This window comes from Erpetoichthys calabaricus, chromosome 8 (genome assembly GCF_900747795.2).
Source record: "Erpetoichthys calabaricus chromosome 8, fErpCal1.3, whole genome shotgun sequence".
NCBI classification, from domain to species: Eukaryota; Metazoa; Chordata; class Cladistia; order Polypteriformes; family Polypteridae; genus Erpetoichthys; species Erpetoichthys calabaricus.
Genome location: NC_041401.2, coordinates 150,332,578 through 150,352,633, shown reverse-complemented (window position 1 = coordinate 150,352,633; position 20,056 = coordinate 150,332,578). Strand labels below are relative to the sequence as shown.

The window sequence follows — 20,056 nt, the reverse complement described above, 5'->3', positions numbered from 1 at the left end:
TATTTTTAATAAATTTGCAAAAATCTCAAGTAAACTTTTTTCATGTTGTCATTATGGGATGTTGTGTGTAGAATTCTGAGGAAAAAAAAGGAATTTAATCCATTTTGGAATAAGGCTGTAACATAACAAAATGTGGAAAAAGTGATGCGCTGTGAATACTTTCCGGATGCACTGTATGTAACAGTACAATACAAATAAAATTTTTTTTTAAAAATGACCAAAGTAACCTGGTATGCTCCCCATTTTTTGATGCGGTGTGGTGCTCTATAGTTTGTTACAGTTGGATTAACTGGGAGCATTCATTTGAAAAATACAAGTTTGTTAAGATTCTATATACCATTTTATTGTAATTACAGTCACTAAAGGAATATATTTGTAATCTTTTTGTAATCTAACGTGGTGCTCCGTGGTGATTTTACGTTCAAACAGGTGCTGTATCAGTGGAGAAGTATAGTAGCAAAAGAGACAAAAAAATCGACTCTCACATTCATGATTTCTGTACAGTATGCTGTTAGTGTCCATTTGTTTGATAGTTCTGGATATTGCACAGTATTATGTGTTTGAGCTGAAGGAATGTTTGCCCTCCTAGCTAAGCAATTAGCTCTCGTAACTTCTATTGCAACATAAAGGGTATCAATTGCAACATGCAGGGCTCCAAACTAAAGAAACTGCTTGGGTGACACTGGATCCTAATCTAAAACATTTAGGAGCCAAATTATATTTTCAGTCACCGAACTACAAAAACAAAAGTAGTTGGTTATTAACATAAAAAAGGCTTACTGCATCCTTTATTCTATGCCTATAGACATCTATTTCCTTTTATCATCCAATTCTTGCAATCCTCCATGATGGCTGATCTCTGAGTTCTGATTGGTCTTTTGTTCAAACTTTAAAACTAGGTGAGTACTTTTTTGTTGCAATACTGAAACTGTGTACAGTTACAAATTGAGCGTCACTTGGCATCCCATATTACCAAGGAGTTCTCTTCCTCTTGTTTGAGTTGAGTCAGTGACACACACATGGCTTACCATCTAACTGCTCAAGTTATGGGCCTTCTGATGATATCCTGATTAAATCCTCAAACGCTGAGACATTATGTGAATTGCATAGTTATGATTTTATTGTTTTGTGCAGAATAGCCTTATCCTGCCACAGTGTAGCTGATATGAGTAGCACAAGCAAAACCCAAATAAAGTACTTACTGTAAGACAAGTCTGCAAACTGACCTTTGTTGAGCAATTTCACCGCTCTCCACTCAGTCTGGAGAACATCTACTTCACACCAATTCTTCAGCAAGATGGTTTTGGACCATTTTACTAGAGTGTCAATCTCATCCTCTTCATAGATGATGGTATCATGAGGCCATTGATTGTTACACAAAACAGAAACACTAAATGGCCTCTGCCACCCCAAAATTGTTGTTCATCACCTATCATAATTCCAAATCTTTTTTTCTAGTTCTGTAACGGTTACTTCCACTGTTTTTATGGTCTATTGATTAAGGTCTTCTTTGAAGCTTGCCTGACTCTGAAACCCTTGAGATATATCTACCACTAACTGTTTTGTCATGTTTTTTAGTTGTCTGTCTCTCCACTCTCTGTGCATCATCCTCTAGGACAGGGGTGGCAAACTCTAGTCCTGGAGTGCCGCAGTGGCTGCAGGTTTTCATTCTAACCCTTTTCCTAATCAGTGACCAGTTTTCACTGCTAATTAACTTCTTTTTCCCTTCATTTTAATAGTTCTGTCTTTAAGGATTCAGTGCTCTGAATTAATTATTTTCTTCACTAAATGACAGATAACAGAAATCAAATGTGAAACAAGTCAACAGTTGACCAGCTAAATTGGGGCTTCAAACTTCAACTAATTTCACTCCGACCAGTTTCTTCATGAAAAGCCAATTCTTTCTGTTAATTAAACTCGTTATTTAATACCATGGCTTGTTGCTGCTCTCATTCTGACACAGCAGACATTTCCATAACTGTTGATTTTCTGTTTTTTCTAAGAACATTGTCAAAATGTTTTGGGGACCTGAGAGATCAACCTTACCGAGACCTTCACCTTTCCTTATTTTCAGATATTGTGTGATGGGCACAGGTGAGCTGGTCATGTGGCACCTTGTTTTGTGTCTCATTATTGTTTGGCAGCTAATTACAGAAAAAGAAACAACTAAGGAGCCTAATCAAGTTAATTAAAATTAAGGCAAAAGAAGTTATTTAGCAGCAAAAACTAATGAAGAAGATGGTTAGAATGAAAACCTGCAGCCACTGCGGCACTCCAGGACTGGAGTTTGCCACCCCTGCTCTACGACGATATCCAGACTTTGATTATGTACGTCTAATGCAACCTGAAGGTTCTCTTTTCTCAGTGGTCTTTCCTTAATACTTTTAATTGTAGCCACAGCCTAAGACAAAATTAGGGAATTCTTTTTAAGTGTAGGACTTTGATGTGACATTTCTTGCATCATTCCCCTTAGCAGTTCAGCTATTCCACCTGATGGACTCCATCTGCCCGAAATGCACAGATTTTATCTTGCTACCAATTAGTCAATTCTGCATTATAAATATATATTTTATTGTGTATAGTATTCCCTGAACATGGTCATGGTTAAGATATGCTAATCAAATAATACTGTTCATAGGCACACCAGAAGAAACACACCTACATTACATAATCACATTATCTCTACTACATACATAAATTCCTTTGTGTGTAATGACCGAGATGTAATTTACCTTTACAGTCCTACTCAGTATTTGTGTTTTAAGTTCATCTGCAATGCCCCCAATAACTACTGCACAAGCAGTGTCGTTATCATACGTCTTCGATACATCCATTCCGTCTTTTTCAATAGGAAGATTTGAAAGGCATATTTTGTCAACAGTAATTCCTCGCAGGCTGCATAAAACTAAAATTTTATTTTCAGAAATTAAATTTAAATTCTAATTCCTTGTTTTTAATCCTTTCTTTTTTAAATAATTAGTCATCTCCAAAAAAACTCAATTTCCCCTTCAACTTCCTGACTGGCTTTACAACAAAAGTTGAAATACATTGGCTTGTTTAACTTTATCATACCTAAACCCAAGAAAAGTCCTGAAGCCACGAACTTATAAAGTGCAATTCAGGCTTTTAGACACATGAATCTCTTGATGTAGAAACCCAGCCACAGGGGATGCACAGACCAGTGTGTTTCTTCGTGCCAGTTCCAAGCCCGGATAAATGGGGAGGGTTACGTCAGGAAGGGCATCTGGTGTAAAATTTTGCCAAATCAATATGCGGACAACAATACAAATTTCCATACCGGATCGGTCGAGCCCCGGGTTAACAACGACTGCCACCAGTACTGTTAGCCAACAGGGTGCTGGCAGAAATTGGGCTACTGTTGGCCGAAGAAGAAGAGGGGAGACATGTCCGGCGGCAGGAGGAGAGGAGGAAAGTAAAGAGAGTGGAACTGAGGGTAGGAACTTTGAATGTTGGCAGTATGACTGGTAAGGGGAGAGAGTTAGCAGATATGATGTAGAGAAGGAAGGTTGATACATTGTGCGTGCAAGAGACTAAATGGAAGGGGAGTAAGGCCAGATGGAACGGAGGTGGATTCAAATTGTTCTATCATGGTGTGGATGGGAAGAGAAATGAGGAAGGAACAGTATGTCAAGAGTATTTCTGAGGTGAAAAGAGTGTCAGGCAGAGTAATGATTATGAAGCTGGAAATTGGAGGTGTGATGATGAATGTTGTTAGTGCATATGCACCGCAAGTTGGGTGTGCAATGGGTGAGAAAGAAGTGAGTTGGATGAAGTGATGAACAGTGTACCCAAGGGACAGAAAGTGGTAATTGGAGTGGATTTCAAAGGTCATGTTGGTGAAGGGAAAAGTGGAGACGAGGAGGTTATGGGTAGGTATGGTGTCAAGGAGAGAAATGAAGAAGGTCAGAAGATAGTGGATTTTGCCAAAAAGATGGACATGGCTGTAGTGAATACGTATTTTAAGAAGAGGGAGGAACATACGGTTACGTACAAGAGTGGAGGAAGATGCACACAGGTAGATTACATCCTATGCAGAAGAGTTGATCTGAAGGAAATTGAAGACTGCAAAGTGGTGGCAGGGGAAAGTGTAGTTAAGCAGCTTAGGATGGTGGTCTGTAGGATGATGTTGGAGATCAAGAAGAGGAAGAGATTAAGGGCAGAGATAAGGATCAAATGGTGGAAATTGAAAAAGGAAGACTGCAAGGTTGAGTTTAGGGAGGAGGTGAGACAGGCATTGGGTGGCAGTGAAGAGTTACCAGACAGTTGGGAAACTACAGCAGGACATCTGCAAGAGGAAGGAGGAAAAGGAAACCTTTTGGTGGAATGAGGAAATACAGGAGAGTATACAGAGGAAGAGGATGACAAAGAAGAAGTGGGATAGTCAGAGAAATGCAAAAAGTAGGCAAGAGTACAAGGAGATAAGGCACAAGGTGAAGAGAGAGGTGGTGAAGGCTAAAGAAAAGGCGTATGATGAATTCTATGAGAGGTCAGACACTAAGGAGGGAGAAAAGGACCTGTACCGATTGGCTAGACAGAGGGACCGAGCTGGTAAAGATGTGCAGCAGGTTAAGGTGATAAAGGATAAAGATGGAAATGTACTCACAAGCGAGGAAAGTGTGTTGAGTAGATGGAAAGAATACTTTGAGAGGCTGATGAATGAAGAGAACAAGAGGGAGAAGAGGTTGGATGATGTGGAGATAGTGAATCAGGAAGTGCAATGGATTAGCAAGGAGGAAGTAAGGACAGCTATGAAGAGGATGAAAAATGGAAAGATGAAATACCTATGGAAGCATGGAGGTGTTTAGGGGAGATGGCAGTGGAGTTTTTAACTAGATTGTTTAATGGAATCTTGGAAAGTGAGAGGATTCCTGAGGAGCGGAGAAGAAGTGTACTGGTGCCGATATTTAAGAATCAGGGGGATGTGCAGGACTGCAGTAACTACAGGGGAATAAAATTGATGAGCCACAGCATGAAGCTATGGGAAAGAGTAGTGGAAGCTAGGTTAAGAAATGAGGTGATGATTAGTGATCAGTAGTACGGTTTCATGGCAAGAAAGAGCACCACAGATGCAATGTTTGCTCTGAGGATGTTGATGGAGAAGTTTAGAGAAGGCCAGAAGGAGTTGCATTGCGTCCTTGTGGACCTGGAGAAAGCATATGACAGGGTGCGTCGAGAGGAGCTGTGGTATTGTATGAGGAAGTCAGGAGTTGCAGAGAAGTACGGAAGAGTTGTACAGGATATGTACGAGGGAAGTGTGACAGTGATGAGGTCTGCGGTAGGAGTGAAGTATGCATTCAAGTTGGAGGTGGGATTACATCAGGGATTGGCTCTGTGCCCTTTCTTACTTGCAATAGTGATGGACAGGTTGAGACCCTGGAGAGGTGGAGATATGCTCTAGAGAGGAGAGGAATGAAGGTCAGTAGGAACAAGACAGAATACATGTGTGTAAATGACAGGGAGGTCAGTGGAATGGTGAGGATGAAGGGAGTAGAGTTGGCGAAGGTGGATGAGTTTAAATACTTGGGATCAACAGTACAGAGTAATGGGGATTGTGGAAGAGAGGTGAAAAAGAGTGCAGGCAGGGTGGAATGGGTGGAGAAGAGTGTCAGGAGTAATTTGTGACAGACGGGTATCAGCAAGAGTGAAAGGGAAGGTCTACAGGACGGTAGTGAGACCAGCTATGTTATATGGACTGTTGGAGACGGTGGCACTGACCAGAAAGCAGGAGACAGAGCTGGAGGTAGCAGAGTTAAAGATGCTAAGATTTGCATTGGGTGTGACGAGGATGGACAGGATTAGAAATGACTGCATTAGAGGGCAGCTCAAGTTGGACGGTTGGGAGACAAAGTCAGAGAGGCGAGATTGCGTTGGTTTGGACATGTGCAGAGGAGAGATGCTGGGTATATTGGGAGAAGGATGCTAAGGATAGAGCTGCCAGGGAAGAGGAAAAGAGGAAGGCCTTTCAGAAGTTTTATGGATGTGATGAGAGAGGACATGCAAGTGATGGGTGTAACAGAACAAGATGCAGAGGACAGGAAGATATGGAAAAAGATGATCCGCTGTGGCAACCCCTAACGGGAGCAGTCAAAAGAAGAAGAAGAAGAAGAATCTCTTGATGTAGATGGTCAATCAGATGCAGCATTTTCAGCAGTCATGTTAACCTTACCACATGAATTTTGAGGATCAAGTACTGTGATCAGAAAATCATCTTAAGATTCTTCAAAATGTTTCTAAAAAGAAATCAACTAGTGTGTGAAAGTTTTTTCAGAAGCTTTTTATTATATTTGCCTTTTAGCTTGCTTGTTTTTTTCACTCACCACTTCCATATTCCTTGATGAAGGGATTTAAATGCGTGCACTTTTTTTACCATAGGTTTATTTATTTATTCTAAAAAAAAAAAAAAAAAAAAAAAATCATGTAAAAGTTTTCTTGTTTACCACATTTCATTTTAAGACATCCAAACTTGTTATGACTGACATAATTATTTGTGCTCTATCAGTCACTATACATCAATCCAGGGAAAAAAGTTGTGCATCAGTTGCTAAAGGCATCTAAACTTTAAATTGCTGTCTCAAAATTCTGTCACAGTCTGGAATACCCCCCTCCCTTAGCTCCAATTATGATAGATGATCATATCTAGCTCTATATGAAGATATCTTCAGGTTGCACATTACACTGAAACAAGGTCACTGACTGTCCTAAACAACAACATATATGGAATACAAAGAAAATGGAATTGATTTCCTTCTTACTTGACCTTAGCTTCCATACAAGTTTACCTTACTCATACAAGTTTACCTTACTTACTGTTCCTTACTCATCTAGGGGTTATTTTTGACAGCACACTGAAAGGTTTGAAAACAAAAACTGACATTCTTTCTTACTTCTAAATCTACTTGACGTTAACTGTACTTGTATTTTTTGTAACAGTAGTAAGTCTATTTTGTACAGTACTATTAAACATCCATTGTATTGCTTTTACCATGTAATTGAAAGCATTGTGTTTATTTTGAAATATATTCTTGTTATCTATGTAAAACATGTTGTGATGATGTCCCCTATGAATGGTGCTATATAAAGACTAATACATTGATTGGTAATTTTTGAAGAAAGTAAAAATAGCCTAAATGGCTATTTTTTCGGGCTCAACATGAGTAGGAGTTGAATGTACACTACCAGTTAAAAGTTTAGAACGCTTCCAGTTTTTTACTGAAATCTAAGCAGTTTGGGCACCTATCGAGCAAAATTGTCTTCCGATTCTGTTCTGGCTTTGGGTCTGCCAGATTTGTTCCCGTCAGAACTTCCCCCAGTTTCCAAGTACCTTTTGATAGTGTAGGAAACGATAGTCACTGACACCTTTTTTTTTTTTTTTTTTTTTTTGCAGTTTCCTTTGTTAAATGAGGGTTTGTAAATAAAAAAATTGCAACACCTATAAGAATTGTTTGTATCTACTCCCAAGACTTATTAAAATTCTGCTGTCACAAAACAGTTGTTAATTGTTAATTCTTTACAGCCTTAATTTGTTGTGGCATGCACTTAAATTGTTAAAAGTGTAGAATAGTGATGCTCGCTCATGTCAGCTCTAATGTTTTCCAGAGTGTTTTTTTTTTATATACAAGATCACTACTCTTAATAACTTGCTCCCTCTCATTCCAAGTGTGCTCAACTAAACTGAGATTTGGTGACTATGGAGGCCAATGTATTAAGGAGTTTACTTTCATGTCCCTGGAAAACTGTGTAACTTTTCTATTCTTGTGGTACCAAACATCATTCTACTAAAATGCCATTTGCAGATGTGTGACTGACAAAAAGCACAAAGAAAGCCAGCAAATTGTTATACCGTACATCAGATCATGTCACACTAGAGGTGCACCCTGTAATTTGGTTTCAGTGTGTGCTGCTGGATCAGTTGGGTTCAACCTCAATTACACCTAGCATATTGTCACTTATGAACAGACTGAAATTTTGTAAGGGATCATCTGCATTTGATACATCTGCCTTGCTTCCTGCAGATCCAGTGAACTGCAGCTTTAAAAGTTTTCAAAAGTTCTTGACACACTGAAGGAGTTAAAGAGGACTAAATCATCCAGTTTCACAGCAGGAATATTTCTTTAAAAAATATCTATATATATATAATTCACTAAGCCGCCGACAAGTAGACACCCATGGAAAGCACGCAAGACAGCCACGCCCACCAACTCTAAGACCATTGGATACGACGACAACTCGCAGAGCCACGCCCACCAACTCGGACACGACGCCTCGGAAAACATGCCGTCATTTATGTTTGTCTGTGCTAGAGTCCACATGCACCTCTGAGCCACGTTGACTGTTCATAGAGGCATGTTTCTCGCTGATGTGAATCGCTGTATGCAGCGTCTAAAACAGTTTGCGAGGGGTATCCCATGGGATCCTTAAAACAATCCTTTAAAACTGAAGTTAAAACACAATGAAGGAAGCAGTCGTTAAAAACCAATAAGCCCTGTGCCTCTTTTTCATTAGCGTCTCACCTGCTTCACCGATGCAGGCCCTGCAACAGTCGAGATGCTCTCTCAGCAGCTGACCTTCTCTGTGCCTGACTCCACTACTGTCAGTCACCTGATTAAAAATGGCCTTTTGAAGGGGAGCTATGGACCCGCTATACCACAGGAACACATTGCCTTCGAGCCTGCTTTCTCTCTTTCCTCACTCGCTCGCACACTGCACAGGGGAGAAATGCCCGCAGCACGACTCCACCCGGAAACCGTTTCAGCCACACTTCCACGCCCCTCGCTACGTTGTGAGTGTGATGATTATTTATTTAAAAATGGCCTTCTGAAGGGGAGCTGTGGACCCGCTATACCACAGGATCACTTGTGACATTGCCTTCACATTGTTTTCCTTGTATTTCTGATCCCATCGAGCAGATCAGACACGCAGGCAAACAACACTGAATAATCAATAGCTGCAACTACTTTGCCCGCCCCAACTCCTCACCTGAGTTGTTTTCGTCTGTGTTCAGCAGTGTTTCCCAAACTCGGTCCTGGTGAACCCCTGTGGCTGCAGGGTTTTGTTCCAACCAGATTCCTAATCATTAATGCCGGTGAAACTCATCCGAGATAAGTCGGTTTTTCAAACGCAGCCGTGTAGCTGGATGTAATAATCCGAGATGAATGCGTGCCCCCGCGCTGAGTGAAAAGCCAATGTATATTGAGTCTAGAAAACATGATCAGAAAGTCTTTGATAGGCTGCAACAAAATGATGAAAGAACGGGTACATTTTTTTCACACAAGTTGTGTGTGTGGGTGGGTGGGTGTTAGTTAGTTAATTAGTTACTCGAAGGATTTCAAGATTTAATATGCACAAGCGGTAACACTGCAAAAGCAGCCCAAACCAGAAAAGACAGCTGGCAAAAAGTGACCAACAAATTAAACGCGCGTGCATTGTACTTACTGAAAGCAGCGTTACGGATTTTGCAAATGTTCATTTTTTTCCCTCTGCTTAAAAAACATTAAAAAAGCGGCGTGATTATGCCACGTATACTACGCCGCGGGTTGGTATGCAGCGTGTAAAACAGTTTGTTTGTCGTGGATAATTTGCCTTTTATTTTTACACGAAGACAATTTCCTGTTAGATTGGCCTTTGCGATGACAATTAATATGGCACAGGGCCAAACTTTCAAAAAGATATTCATGTATCTGCCAAAACCAGTTTTCAGTCACGAACAGTTGTATGTTGCTCTCTCCAGAGTTCCATCTTTTCATCCACTTACTGTTGTATCCTCAAAACCATCACTTTTAGACAACTGTGTCTTTCCGGAACTGTTCAGCAATCAATAAATGATTATGCGGCGTATGCCTGCAGGAACATGTGCGAGCGACACACGCACACGCGAGAGAGAGAGAGAGAGAGAGCGCTGGACGCATAAGAATAATAATACTTCATTACATTGATATACCGGTGTTTTCAGTATTCAAAGCGCTATCCACACAGGGAGGAACCGGGAAGAGAACCCAAAATCTTCCACAGTCTCCTTACTGCAAAGCAGCAACACTACCGCTGCGCTACAAGGCAGTTAAAGAATGCACTGGGCTCGATTTTGTTTTCACTTCTGTTTACAGCGATCGGGTCGTAGATAGCATTATTGCAATGTTACTTTTCTTGGTGCCTTATTACATTACGGATGTTTCACATGTTCATTTTTTTCCCTGTGCTTAAAAGACATTAAAAAAGTGTTTCTCAACTGTGACTCCGGAACAACTCAGTACGCAAGCTATATTAAGCGTCAACAACGAAGACTCGCTACACCTTAATGAACAAGTGCTGAAACTTATCCCTACCGATGAAGTAACTTTCACCAGCGTGGCATCTATCGTCACAGACGATCTTGCTTTCAGTCACGGACAATAATGTTGCTCTCTCCAGAGGTCCATCTTTTCATTCACTCACAGTGGTATCCACAAACCCACCCCCATTTGGACAACTGTGTCGTTCAGGAAGTGTTCACCCATCAATACATAATTATGCAGCATATGCTACGCCACAGGTTGGCTAGTTTTGATTAATTCCGAGGCTCCTTTAGCCTGAAGGGCCATGGGCTATCTATAGTCCATGTTAACCCGTGCATAAGCCTGGCTGTATTTGTTCTCTTTCAGTGAGTGGGAAACAGCTAACCAAAGTGTATTTGTATACTATGTAAATATAGTACCTCTGGAGACTTACTCATGAGTAAAGGAAGAGGGCATGTGAGATCGACAAATTCAGAGGCTGTAGTACTTTGGTAATTTATAAGACATTACTTGTATGGAATAAAGTAAGCCCTTTAAATTATGCTCTAGACTTCTTCTTCCGATATCCTAGTGTTGGATCTTTCTTAAAAAACAAATCCTTGTTATACAGTGATCCCTCGCTATATCGCGCTTCGCCTTTCGCGGCTTCACTCCATTGCGGATTTTATATGTAAGCATATTTAAATATATATGGCGGATTTTTCGCTGCTTCGCGGGTTTCTGCGGACAATAGGTCTTTTAATTTCTGGTACATGCTTCCTCAGTTGGTTTGCCCAGTTGATTTCATACAAGGGACGCTATTGGCAGATGGCTGAGAAGCTATCCAGCTTACTTTCTCTCTCTCTCTCTCTCTTGCGCTGACGTAGGGGGGTGTGAGCAGGGGGGCTGTGTGCAGCTGCTTCCTGAAGGACATGCTGCACGGAGCTTCGCATACTTAAAAGCTCAAAGGGCACGTATTGATTTTTTTTATCTGTCTCTCTCTATCTCTCTCTATCACTCTTCCTGCTCCTGACAGAGGGGGTGTGAGCTGCCACCTTCAACAGCTTTGTACCGGCGGTGCTTCGCATACTTAAAAGCCAAAAAGCCCTATTGATTTTTTTTTTGACTGCTTGCTTTGCACTCCTTTGAAAAGGAAGATATGTTTGCATTCTTTTAATTGTGAGACAGAACTGTCATCTCTGTCTTGTCATGGAGCACAGTTTAAACTTTTGAAAAAGAGACAAATGTTTGTTTGCAGTGTTTGAATAACGTTCCTGTCTCTCTACAACCTCCTGTGTTTCTGCGCAAATCTGTGACCCAAGCATGACATTCTAAAAATAACCATATAAACATATGGTTTCTACTTCGCGGATTTTCCTATTTCGCGGGTGGCTCTGGAACGCAACCCCCGCGATGGAGGAGGGATTACTGTATTAGATAAGGGAAAGAAACCCAATATATTGTTGGACTCCAGACTTTAAATATGATTTGCTTTCGGCTTTACTCCTGTTTTTGACTTTTGCTAAGATACTTTGGTTTTGTTTGTGAAATTTATTTTAAAAACATGCATTTTGTCTCAAAATAAACATGCATTCTTTACTTTATGCTTTAATCTACAGTATCTCCTTGTTATTTACTTGTGCTGTGTCATGAACTAGTGATTTCTGAGCACAATAAGTTCCAAAAATGACTCAAAATGCCAACTAGATAGGGGTGGGGGGTGGAAACATCAAACTCCAGTTATAACAAAAAGAGCAAACATAGAATCTTTATAAATAAAAAGATTTATTTTTATAAAAATGCTCTGATCACAAAATAAGATCCGAGGAACAGAAGAGGCCAAAGCAGTTGCCTGAAACAATAAAGGCAATTCAAGGCAAACAATGTCCCAATGCACAAATCTAAAGAATAGCTGAAAAACAGAGCAAAAAAGTCAAAAATGAAGAAATTCACAAAAACAAGGAAAAATCACAAAAGACATCTGTGTTTTCAATGAACTGCAAGGGACTGTAGAGATTCATCAGTCTTAATAGGGCTGAGGGCAGCCCCTTGGCACATGGAACATAGCAGAATATTCACGGACACATAAAAATGTAAACAATTAACACCACTAATAGTATTAAGATAAGCAAAAGAATCAAAAGGACAAAAAGAACATTAAAAAGGAATCTGAATACTAGCCAGGGGAGAAACCCATGCTGAAATACATGTTTAAAAGATGAAACTAGAGTTAAATGAACAGCCCTGAGATAAAGGAATATGTGACTGAATTGCAACTCTCTTAACTATAGACTGTGAAACGGCTCCATATTCATTCACATCTGATAGTTCATTGTTTTGAAAGAATTGTTAATTTCATTAAATCATTATGGGCGGGCAAAAGGTCTTCAGTTACTGCTGAAATGAAGAAATAAGGACTTGATGAAGAATGGCTGAACAGTTACAATTGTATTATGTAAATTGTGGACATAATCACTAAATATCCCTAACTTGCTAAGAAACAGAAACAAACTACTGTAGATACTCACATATTAATCGATCTCGCAGATAAGTCGAGTGCATTAAGCCGAAAATTACGAAATTTGTTATGACCCGTGTATAAGTCGAGGGTAAAACTTGACATCTATCAGAGATAGAGGGCGACAATCAGCTGTTAATGGCGACAAAACTCACTGTCACGTCACAGGCATTCCCTCTGTGCTTGGAGAAATGCTAGACTCGTTGACTCGGCAACTAATCCTTGCGTATGCGTGAGTTGCGGAATGTAAACAAAGGCAAGATGGCGTCGATATGTCACAAGGGAGCGAAGCGAGTGCAGAAAAGAAAACACTCGGCAGACGATGTTTTGCACATTATCGCTGAGTCGGACTCTGATTTTTCAGAATCGGATTTTATTGACAGTGACCAGGAATCAAGTAAGAGAGTGAGAAGCCGGCATCAGCTGATCGGACACCAGCCGATGCCGCGCCAGCTGATCGGCTGCCAGCTGAATGCATTCACGCAGCCGATGCAGCTACGGCAAGGTTCGCGTGGGAGGAATACCCAGACATTGATCTGTGGGAGCCGAACTGGCTACCGGACTTCACAAGACAGCATGGCTTGCTGTTGGACACGACAGATCACCCACTGCTGGACTACTTCAGGCTGCTCTCTCCTGATGCTGCTTTTTAGCTACTGTCAGACGAGACAAAAAGGTAGGCAGAGAAATTTTTTGAATCACGGGCTGCACTTGCATCACATTGATAGCGTGCGTTGCCTTGGTTCTTTTGATTCCAAATCTGGTTGCACGTGGCAGCTAATGGTATGTTTGTTATCCAAAACCTAATGCTCAAATTCAAGTATTTCACAGTTTAAAGAATTATTTAATGAAATTAGAAAAAAAAACTAGCTAATTAGCAATAGTATTGCTGGCTTATAATTATTTCAAAGACCATGGGAAACGGCAGATGACCGGTGACTTAACACCATGAAGCGTTGAGTGTACAATGTCATTACCCAAATTCTATGGACAATTGTGTTGCCCCGCGGATAAGTCGATCCTGTTTTTTTGAATGAATTTTAAGGCATACATTTTTCAACTTATACGGGAGTATCTACGGTAAGTTTTAACTAGGCAGTCCTGATTCAAATAAGAGAATAAACACAAACTGTTTAATAATAGAGGAACAAATTCAGATTTCAGTTAATTTAATGGGAAAGCAGGACTTGTGCAGTAACAATCTTTTCCCAAAATTCTTTTAAATTAAAGTTTAATAATTATTAATATAGATGGAGGGACTATTAACAAGGTTTAAATTCAATTTATAATTCTAGCAATTCATGTTTGGACTGGGTGTCTCCATTGGAAAGAAATTACATTTTATACTGTATATTGGAGACTCTACCACCAGCAGACATTTTAGGTTTTCTGTGGCTACAAAGACACTCCACTGCCTTTGACTGGAAATCTAAAGAACTTATTAACTGTGTTCACAAATTTAATTTTTGTGTGGTTTCTTATGTCACTTAGCTGAAATTCTGCCTTTGGAATATTAAAAAATCTTTGAGATTTTCAGAAAACAGATCTTGTTAAAATTAACCCTTCCACCAAGTATAATGGAGTCCTTGCTAATTCATTTTAAAAAATAAAAGTTGTAATATAGAACCTGGTGAAAAGGGAGATCTGTTACAGCAACATGTGAAACCTGGGTAGCTCCCAGTGAGCCTAAACTTGGCAGATGCAGTTTAACAATAGCACATGTAGCAATAAACATATTTTGTCAATTGTATGAGCTAAACTACACAGTTCCAATATTCATCTGAAAAACAGGCAATCTTCTGCAATTAGCCCATGTACACAGATCCTGACCAGGACAGCAATAAAACCTGAGCTCATGCCACTGTGTGACAGGAATACTTACTGTGCCCTCTCTTCCCATGTTATAACATCAGTACTAAATTACTCGAATTAAAACTAAAAATCAGGTTGGTTGAAAGAATTGATTGCATGCTTACATATCTGCTTAATCTGACACAGCAGGCAAGCAATATTTCTTTAAAATAAGGCAAATGATTTTTTTCATAAGTGGCATTAAAAATCATCTGTAGCTAGCTACTGTACTTATGTTTTTTATGCTACCAATTTATGCTGATTTGACAGCTAGATAATACCATGTAATATAATAATAATGATTTTCCATCCATCCATCCATTTTCCAACCCGCTGAATCCGAACACAGGGTCACGGGGGTCTGCTGGAGCCAATCCCAGCCAACACAGGGCACAAGGCAGGAAACAATCCTGGGCAGGGTGCCAACCCACCGCAGGACACACACAAACACACCCACACACCAAGCATACACTAGGGACAATTTAGAATCGCCAATCCACCTAACCTGCATGTCTTTGGACTGTGGGAGGAAACCAGAGCGCCCGGAGGAAACCCACGCAGACACGGGGAGAACATGCAAACTCCACGCAGGGAGGACCCAGGAATCGAACCCAGGTCCCCAGATCTCCCAACTGCGAGGCAGCAGCGCTACTCACTGCGCCACCGTGCCGCCCTAATAATGATTTTAATATTTGCAAATCCATCTTCAAACTTTTTTTGCAAATAATAGAGCTAGTGAACAAATACTTAGAGAGACAATTTTTCATAAATTAGAAGCATAGATCATTACTGAACTTCTCTACTTCATTTGACGTATAAAGATAAAAAAAAATGCTTTTTTTTTTATTCTCCCAAGTTCAACAAATCCACCAAAGGAACAGGCTGCATGTTTTTAGCAACTACTCCTTTAAGTTTGGTAAAATCTGCTACTTGCTAATAATTACAGAGACATCCATGACGGACTGTCAATTAGTTAGCCAACAAAATCCTCAGATGAGGCTTTTATATTCATTCACGGTTCTGATGGATAGCTGAAAATAACCAATGAAACTCCCAGAATATGGCAGATGACTCCTATGGCTACAGTGTGGGGTACTTACACATCTGCATAAATTAATGTTCTTTTCTGAACTGAAATTATGACTACACAAGAGAATGCCAACAACTGCGCACAAAAATGACCCTGGTTTCCAATCCAACATAATAAACAGATGTATCCTCTAATTATTACTTCTGCAACATTTGATCACTAGGTTAAAGTTAGAACTTTTGTCTAGCTTTTTTGGTCATTAATAATATTTTCTATTGCTCATTACAATTGGTTAACTTTATAGGTCTTAATATCCTGCAGATGCAGTTAAGCATACATTTCTTTGAATATGCTAATTATACTGTATACACCTAAGTGAATTCTAATACTATACTTCAGGTTATATTAGTCACCATTAGTAACAAAATTTTGGGAAAAAACTTTAAAATAAATTGTGTTTAATGAATCAACTATAACTATTCAGTGTATGATGATAGTATTATTATTTGTTAAACAAAACTAACAGTTAAAACATACATTTTATAATATACTTACATAAAAGTATGGGAATATTATGTTTAAATACTACAGATTAAGTGACAAAAGAACATTATAGTAAAGACTAACGTGTCTCACTTTACTCACCTGTAAATCCTGGTTGGATAGTCTAGTCTGTGGATTTGTTTTACCCTTGAGAACCATGAGAGTTCGCTGGCCAATCTTTGAACTCTGGCTGGGAATGTCACTTGTGAAGTTTACATCCATGTTAGTTGGTGCATCGATGGTATCTACGGTAAATTAATATATGAGTAATTTTACTCCAAGCGTTACACAATGCAGAGCTCTGTTATTGCATGACAGTTACTTACTTAGATGTAGTTCCTAAAGCCATGGTGAGTGAACACTGTTAACCATTCATGCTCAGTTCCCTGACACACACACAGTATGCATGAACATATAGTGGCCTGCAAAATTCTGGAAGTTTTTTTTTTTTTTTGTTCTTTATTTCGCCTTATACAATTTCTTGTATTAGGAATTTGTTAGTTTTCACATACCCCTTGGGGTCAGAGCGCAGGGTCAGCCATTGTACAGCGCCCCTGGAGCAATTACAGGTTAAGGGTCTTGCTCAAGGGCCCAGCAGAGTAGGATCTCTTTTGGCAGTGACAGGGATTCGAACCGGCAACCTTCGGGACACCAGCGCAGATCCTTAGCCTCAGAGCCACCACTCCGCCCTAAATTCTTCATAAACGTGAGCAAAAACTGAATATGAGTAAATACCAGTAACCAACTTGTGTTTTTCCAAAATGTGAAATATTCCTTATCAATTGCATTAATCACCTCCTTCCAAATTATAGCACAAAAATGCTACAGTACAACAAAAGAAAGTGAAATTTTCAACAATCTAAATGGAACTCCATTTTACTGAGAGGAGGTCAGTTCATTTTATAAAATAAATCATACAATTTTTACATTTTTGTAAAAGTTGTGATTTAGTAGTTTTAGATTTGAAAAAAAGCTTACTCCACATTTTTATTTTAGATGGATTTTTATTTTGTCGTTTTAAAAAAAACTTGAGCATTGTTTATATTTACATTTGTTTGTTTGGAGAAGCAGTCTCTAGAGCAGTACTTGAAGGCAGCTTTCTCTAACCATTTAATAGTTACAGTTCATGCAAACCAGTAAGTACAGTAATTCAAACAATTTAACTGAAAAGATAGCAATATATCATAATCATAAATGCCTTTTCACTTGTTTGAAAACTGCTTGTATTATTTAAAGCCCGTGCTACATATTTCATGTAATTATACACAAACTAATCAATATTAGTCTCATAGTTTGGCTTTGAGGCTCTCAAAATATTATATCACAATATTTAAGATCAAGATTTATCAAAAACTTTTTTTCAATCCCACAGCTCCAGACCCACTAAGCCTGAAGTAGTGAATTAGGAGTGTTAATTAGTACACCACCATGTTGCCCCAACCAAAAGCCATAGCAAACTAGATGATCTACTTTGTTACATTTTTTTTGTATTCCTACAGCCTCTGATGACTTTCATAAACAAATGAATGAAACACTGTATTTTTCCAGCTTTCAAAAGGTTTTGTGAATTCAAGATTCTAATGATAGTCAGCCACATAGAATAACTCTTCAAATGTACTCTACTTCACATTTCACATATTTGACTATCAAGTGAAATATACATGTATAAATGTACCATAGAACATGTGACCAAAGCATGCAAGAAGTGAGTGAAATTTGCTTCAATTATATCACTGAATTTAAATTTCTAATATTTGAATGAGCATAAAAGAAATTGAATGACTTTTTACTCATACATCTATCCCACTGAATTGCAAAGAAAACCTATATTTTAGAAAAACTGAGTACAGGGGGAATGTTTATGTTATGTTATACAAGTTTATAACTGTGAAGAACTGCTGAAACTAATGCAGTTACTTTAGCATAAATAAAAATGTAAAAATGAAGAAAACGTTGCTTTACTTATTTCATACCAGCTGAAACATCTGTAGTAGAAGCTGCTGAGGTATTTTCTTGCTCTGCTGCCTTAAGGTACAGCTGTAAAAGGTCCCGGGATTGCCGTTCTTCCTCTCGCCTGTCAAGAACCCTCTGCAAAGTCTCTTGCAGAAAACGTGCTCCCTCTTCCATTCGACCCATTTCTTCAGCTAGCTCATTACAATTGACATCAACTAAGGTCTGTTGATGTCAATTGTCAAAAACAAAAAACAAAAACAGTCAAGTAGAAGAACAACTTTGTTCCAGGGAATGCAGTAAAACTTGATCTGTTTAAAAGCTCCTTGTTCTACAAACTGTAAAGTTTGCTCAGTTACAATTTAAATCATTTTCATTTTTAAAGTGCAATGGAATTCTTCCTTCAATTGATTTTTCATTATTGGATTAATTAAAATAGAAGGTGGAACTAAGTAGCAAAAAGTTATAAAGACAATATGAGAGTGAAAAATAATACACCGTTAACCGTTACAACATATATTATAGAAACCATACATTTCTCTATTAATCTTTAAAATGCACTTTCTCCAAATAAGGTTGGAGAACCATATTTGGAGAAAATAACCACTCTATTGCAGCAGATACATTCCACAAAGAAAAAACAGGAACAAATGAAAGTCCAACACAGAATATATGCAAATACTCATACTTATTCACATACTGAAAGGTCAATTTACAGTCACCAATCAGTATCACAGCATGTCTTTGAACTTTGGGAAGACTACATGAACATGAGGAGTACATACAAATTTCACACCAGGGGCACTACAGACAGGCATCAAGGCAGGGTCAAACATAATTTATTTCCACCAAAGTGTTTTATTTTGTTTTGTGCATAACACCACAAATTGAGAATACCTAATTTATTAGTATATTAGAAGTCTTCATGTGAAGTAAATTTAGTGCCTTCTTGAGTGTTGTTCAAGAGATACAAAGACTGTCAGAGATCCAAAGCAGGAAATCTTTTTCTATTAATGTTCAGTCTGACACATCCACTTAAGGCCCACATCATGTTCATTTGTCTGATTATATTCATGCCAAGTGTTGCAGGGAGGCAAGTCATTTCTATATCCTGTTTTTTTTTTTTTTGAGATCATCCTTTCAACTTAAAAATATTTCAAACCTGATCATCAGATGTGGTCAGTAACCAAAAAGGACCTCCTGTCAAGGGTCTACAATACATTCTATGGTACTGTAGTTGACACATCAGAGACTGTTGACCTGAATGTCTATACTATCTTAAAAATAACATCAATGGACAATACCTGAAGTTCTTCTTCTGACATAAGTATAATGCTGGAAAGATTCTGCTTTAGCTGGTGTGCCAGATGTTTCCACTTTTGAGCTGTAGTAACTACTCCGTCAAATTCATCTAATGTTTCATTTCCAGTTAGCCAAGCAGTACCTCCATCAACTAAAAAAAGTAGAACAATAAAACACTATCACAGAAAATGGACCACATACTAATGTTAGTTACTCTGCAAGATTGTACTTATTTCAGCTCATTTTTCAAAACATTAATTATTAGTAAACAGTACCTATTCCCTTAATGTACACATTTTCAATGTAGAACAAATATATAGTCTTCAAATACTAACAGCATCCTTACTGTAAATCTTAGCTCAACAGTTAACAATAATAGTTTCAATATTCAAAAGGCAGTTACAGCCTCAGAAATTAATGAGGTCCTGTTTCCCCACTTCATGTATAGAATCCAGAGTATTCAAGTTTGATGCTGAAGGAGATTCGAAAGTAATTCCAACATCTATAAACATCTAATTCAGTTCCAGAACTAGTGATAAAAACAACAGTTTAATAACAATCTCTGTTACTGTATTTCAAAAAAATTCAAAAATA

At 38.7% G+C, this 20,056-nt stretch overlaps 1 protein-coding gene across 1 annotated transcript in view; it reads right to left on the bottom strand.

Moving 5' to 3' along the window:
• Positions 1 to 20,056, bottom strand: part of dffa (DNA fragmentation factor, alpha polypeptide) — a 44,184-nt gene that overhangs the window by 7,002 nt on the left and 17,126 nt on the right. The window contains exons 3-5 of the mRNA XM_028807594.2: positions 19,465 to 19,613; positions 18,184 to 18,385; positions 16,313 to 16,455 (exon numbers count right to left, since the gene is read on the bottom strand). Coding sequence (XP_028663427.1) covers positions 16,313 to 16,455; positions 18,184 to 18,385; positions 19,465 to 19,613 — 494 coding nt within the window. The remainder of the gene's footprint in view (positions 1 to 16,312; positions 16,456 to 18,183; positions 18,386 to 19,464; positions 19,614 to 20,056) is intronic.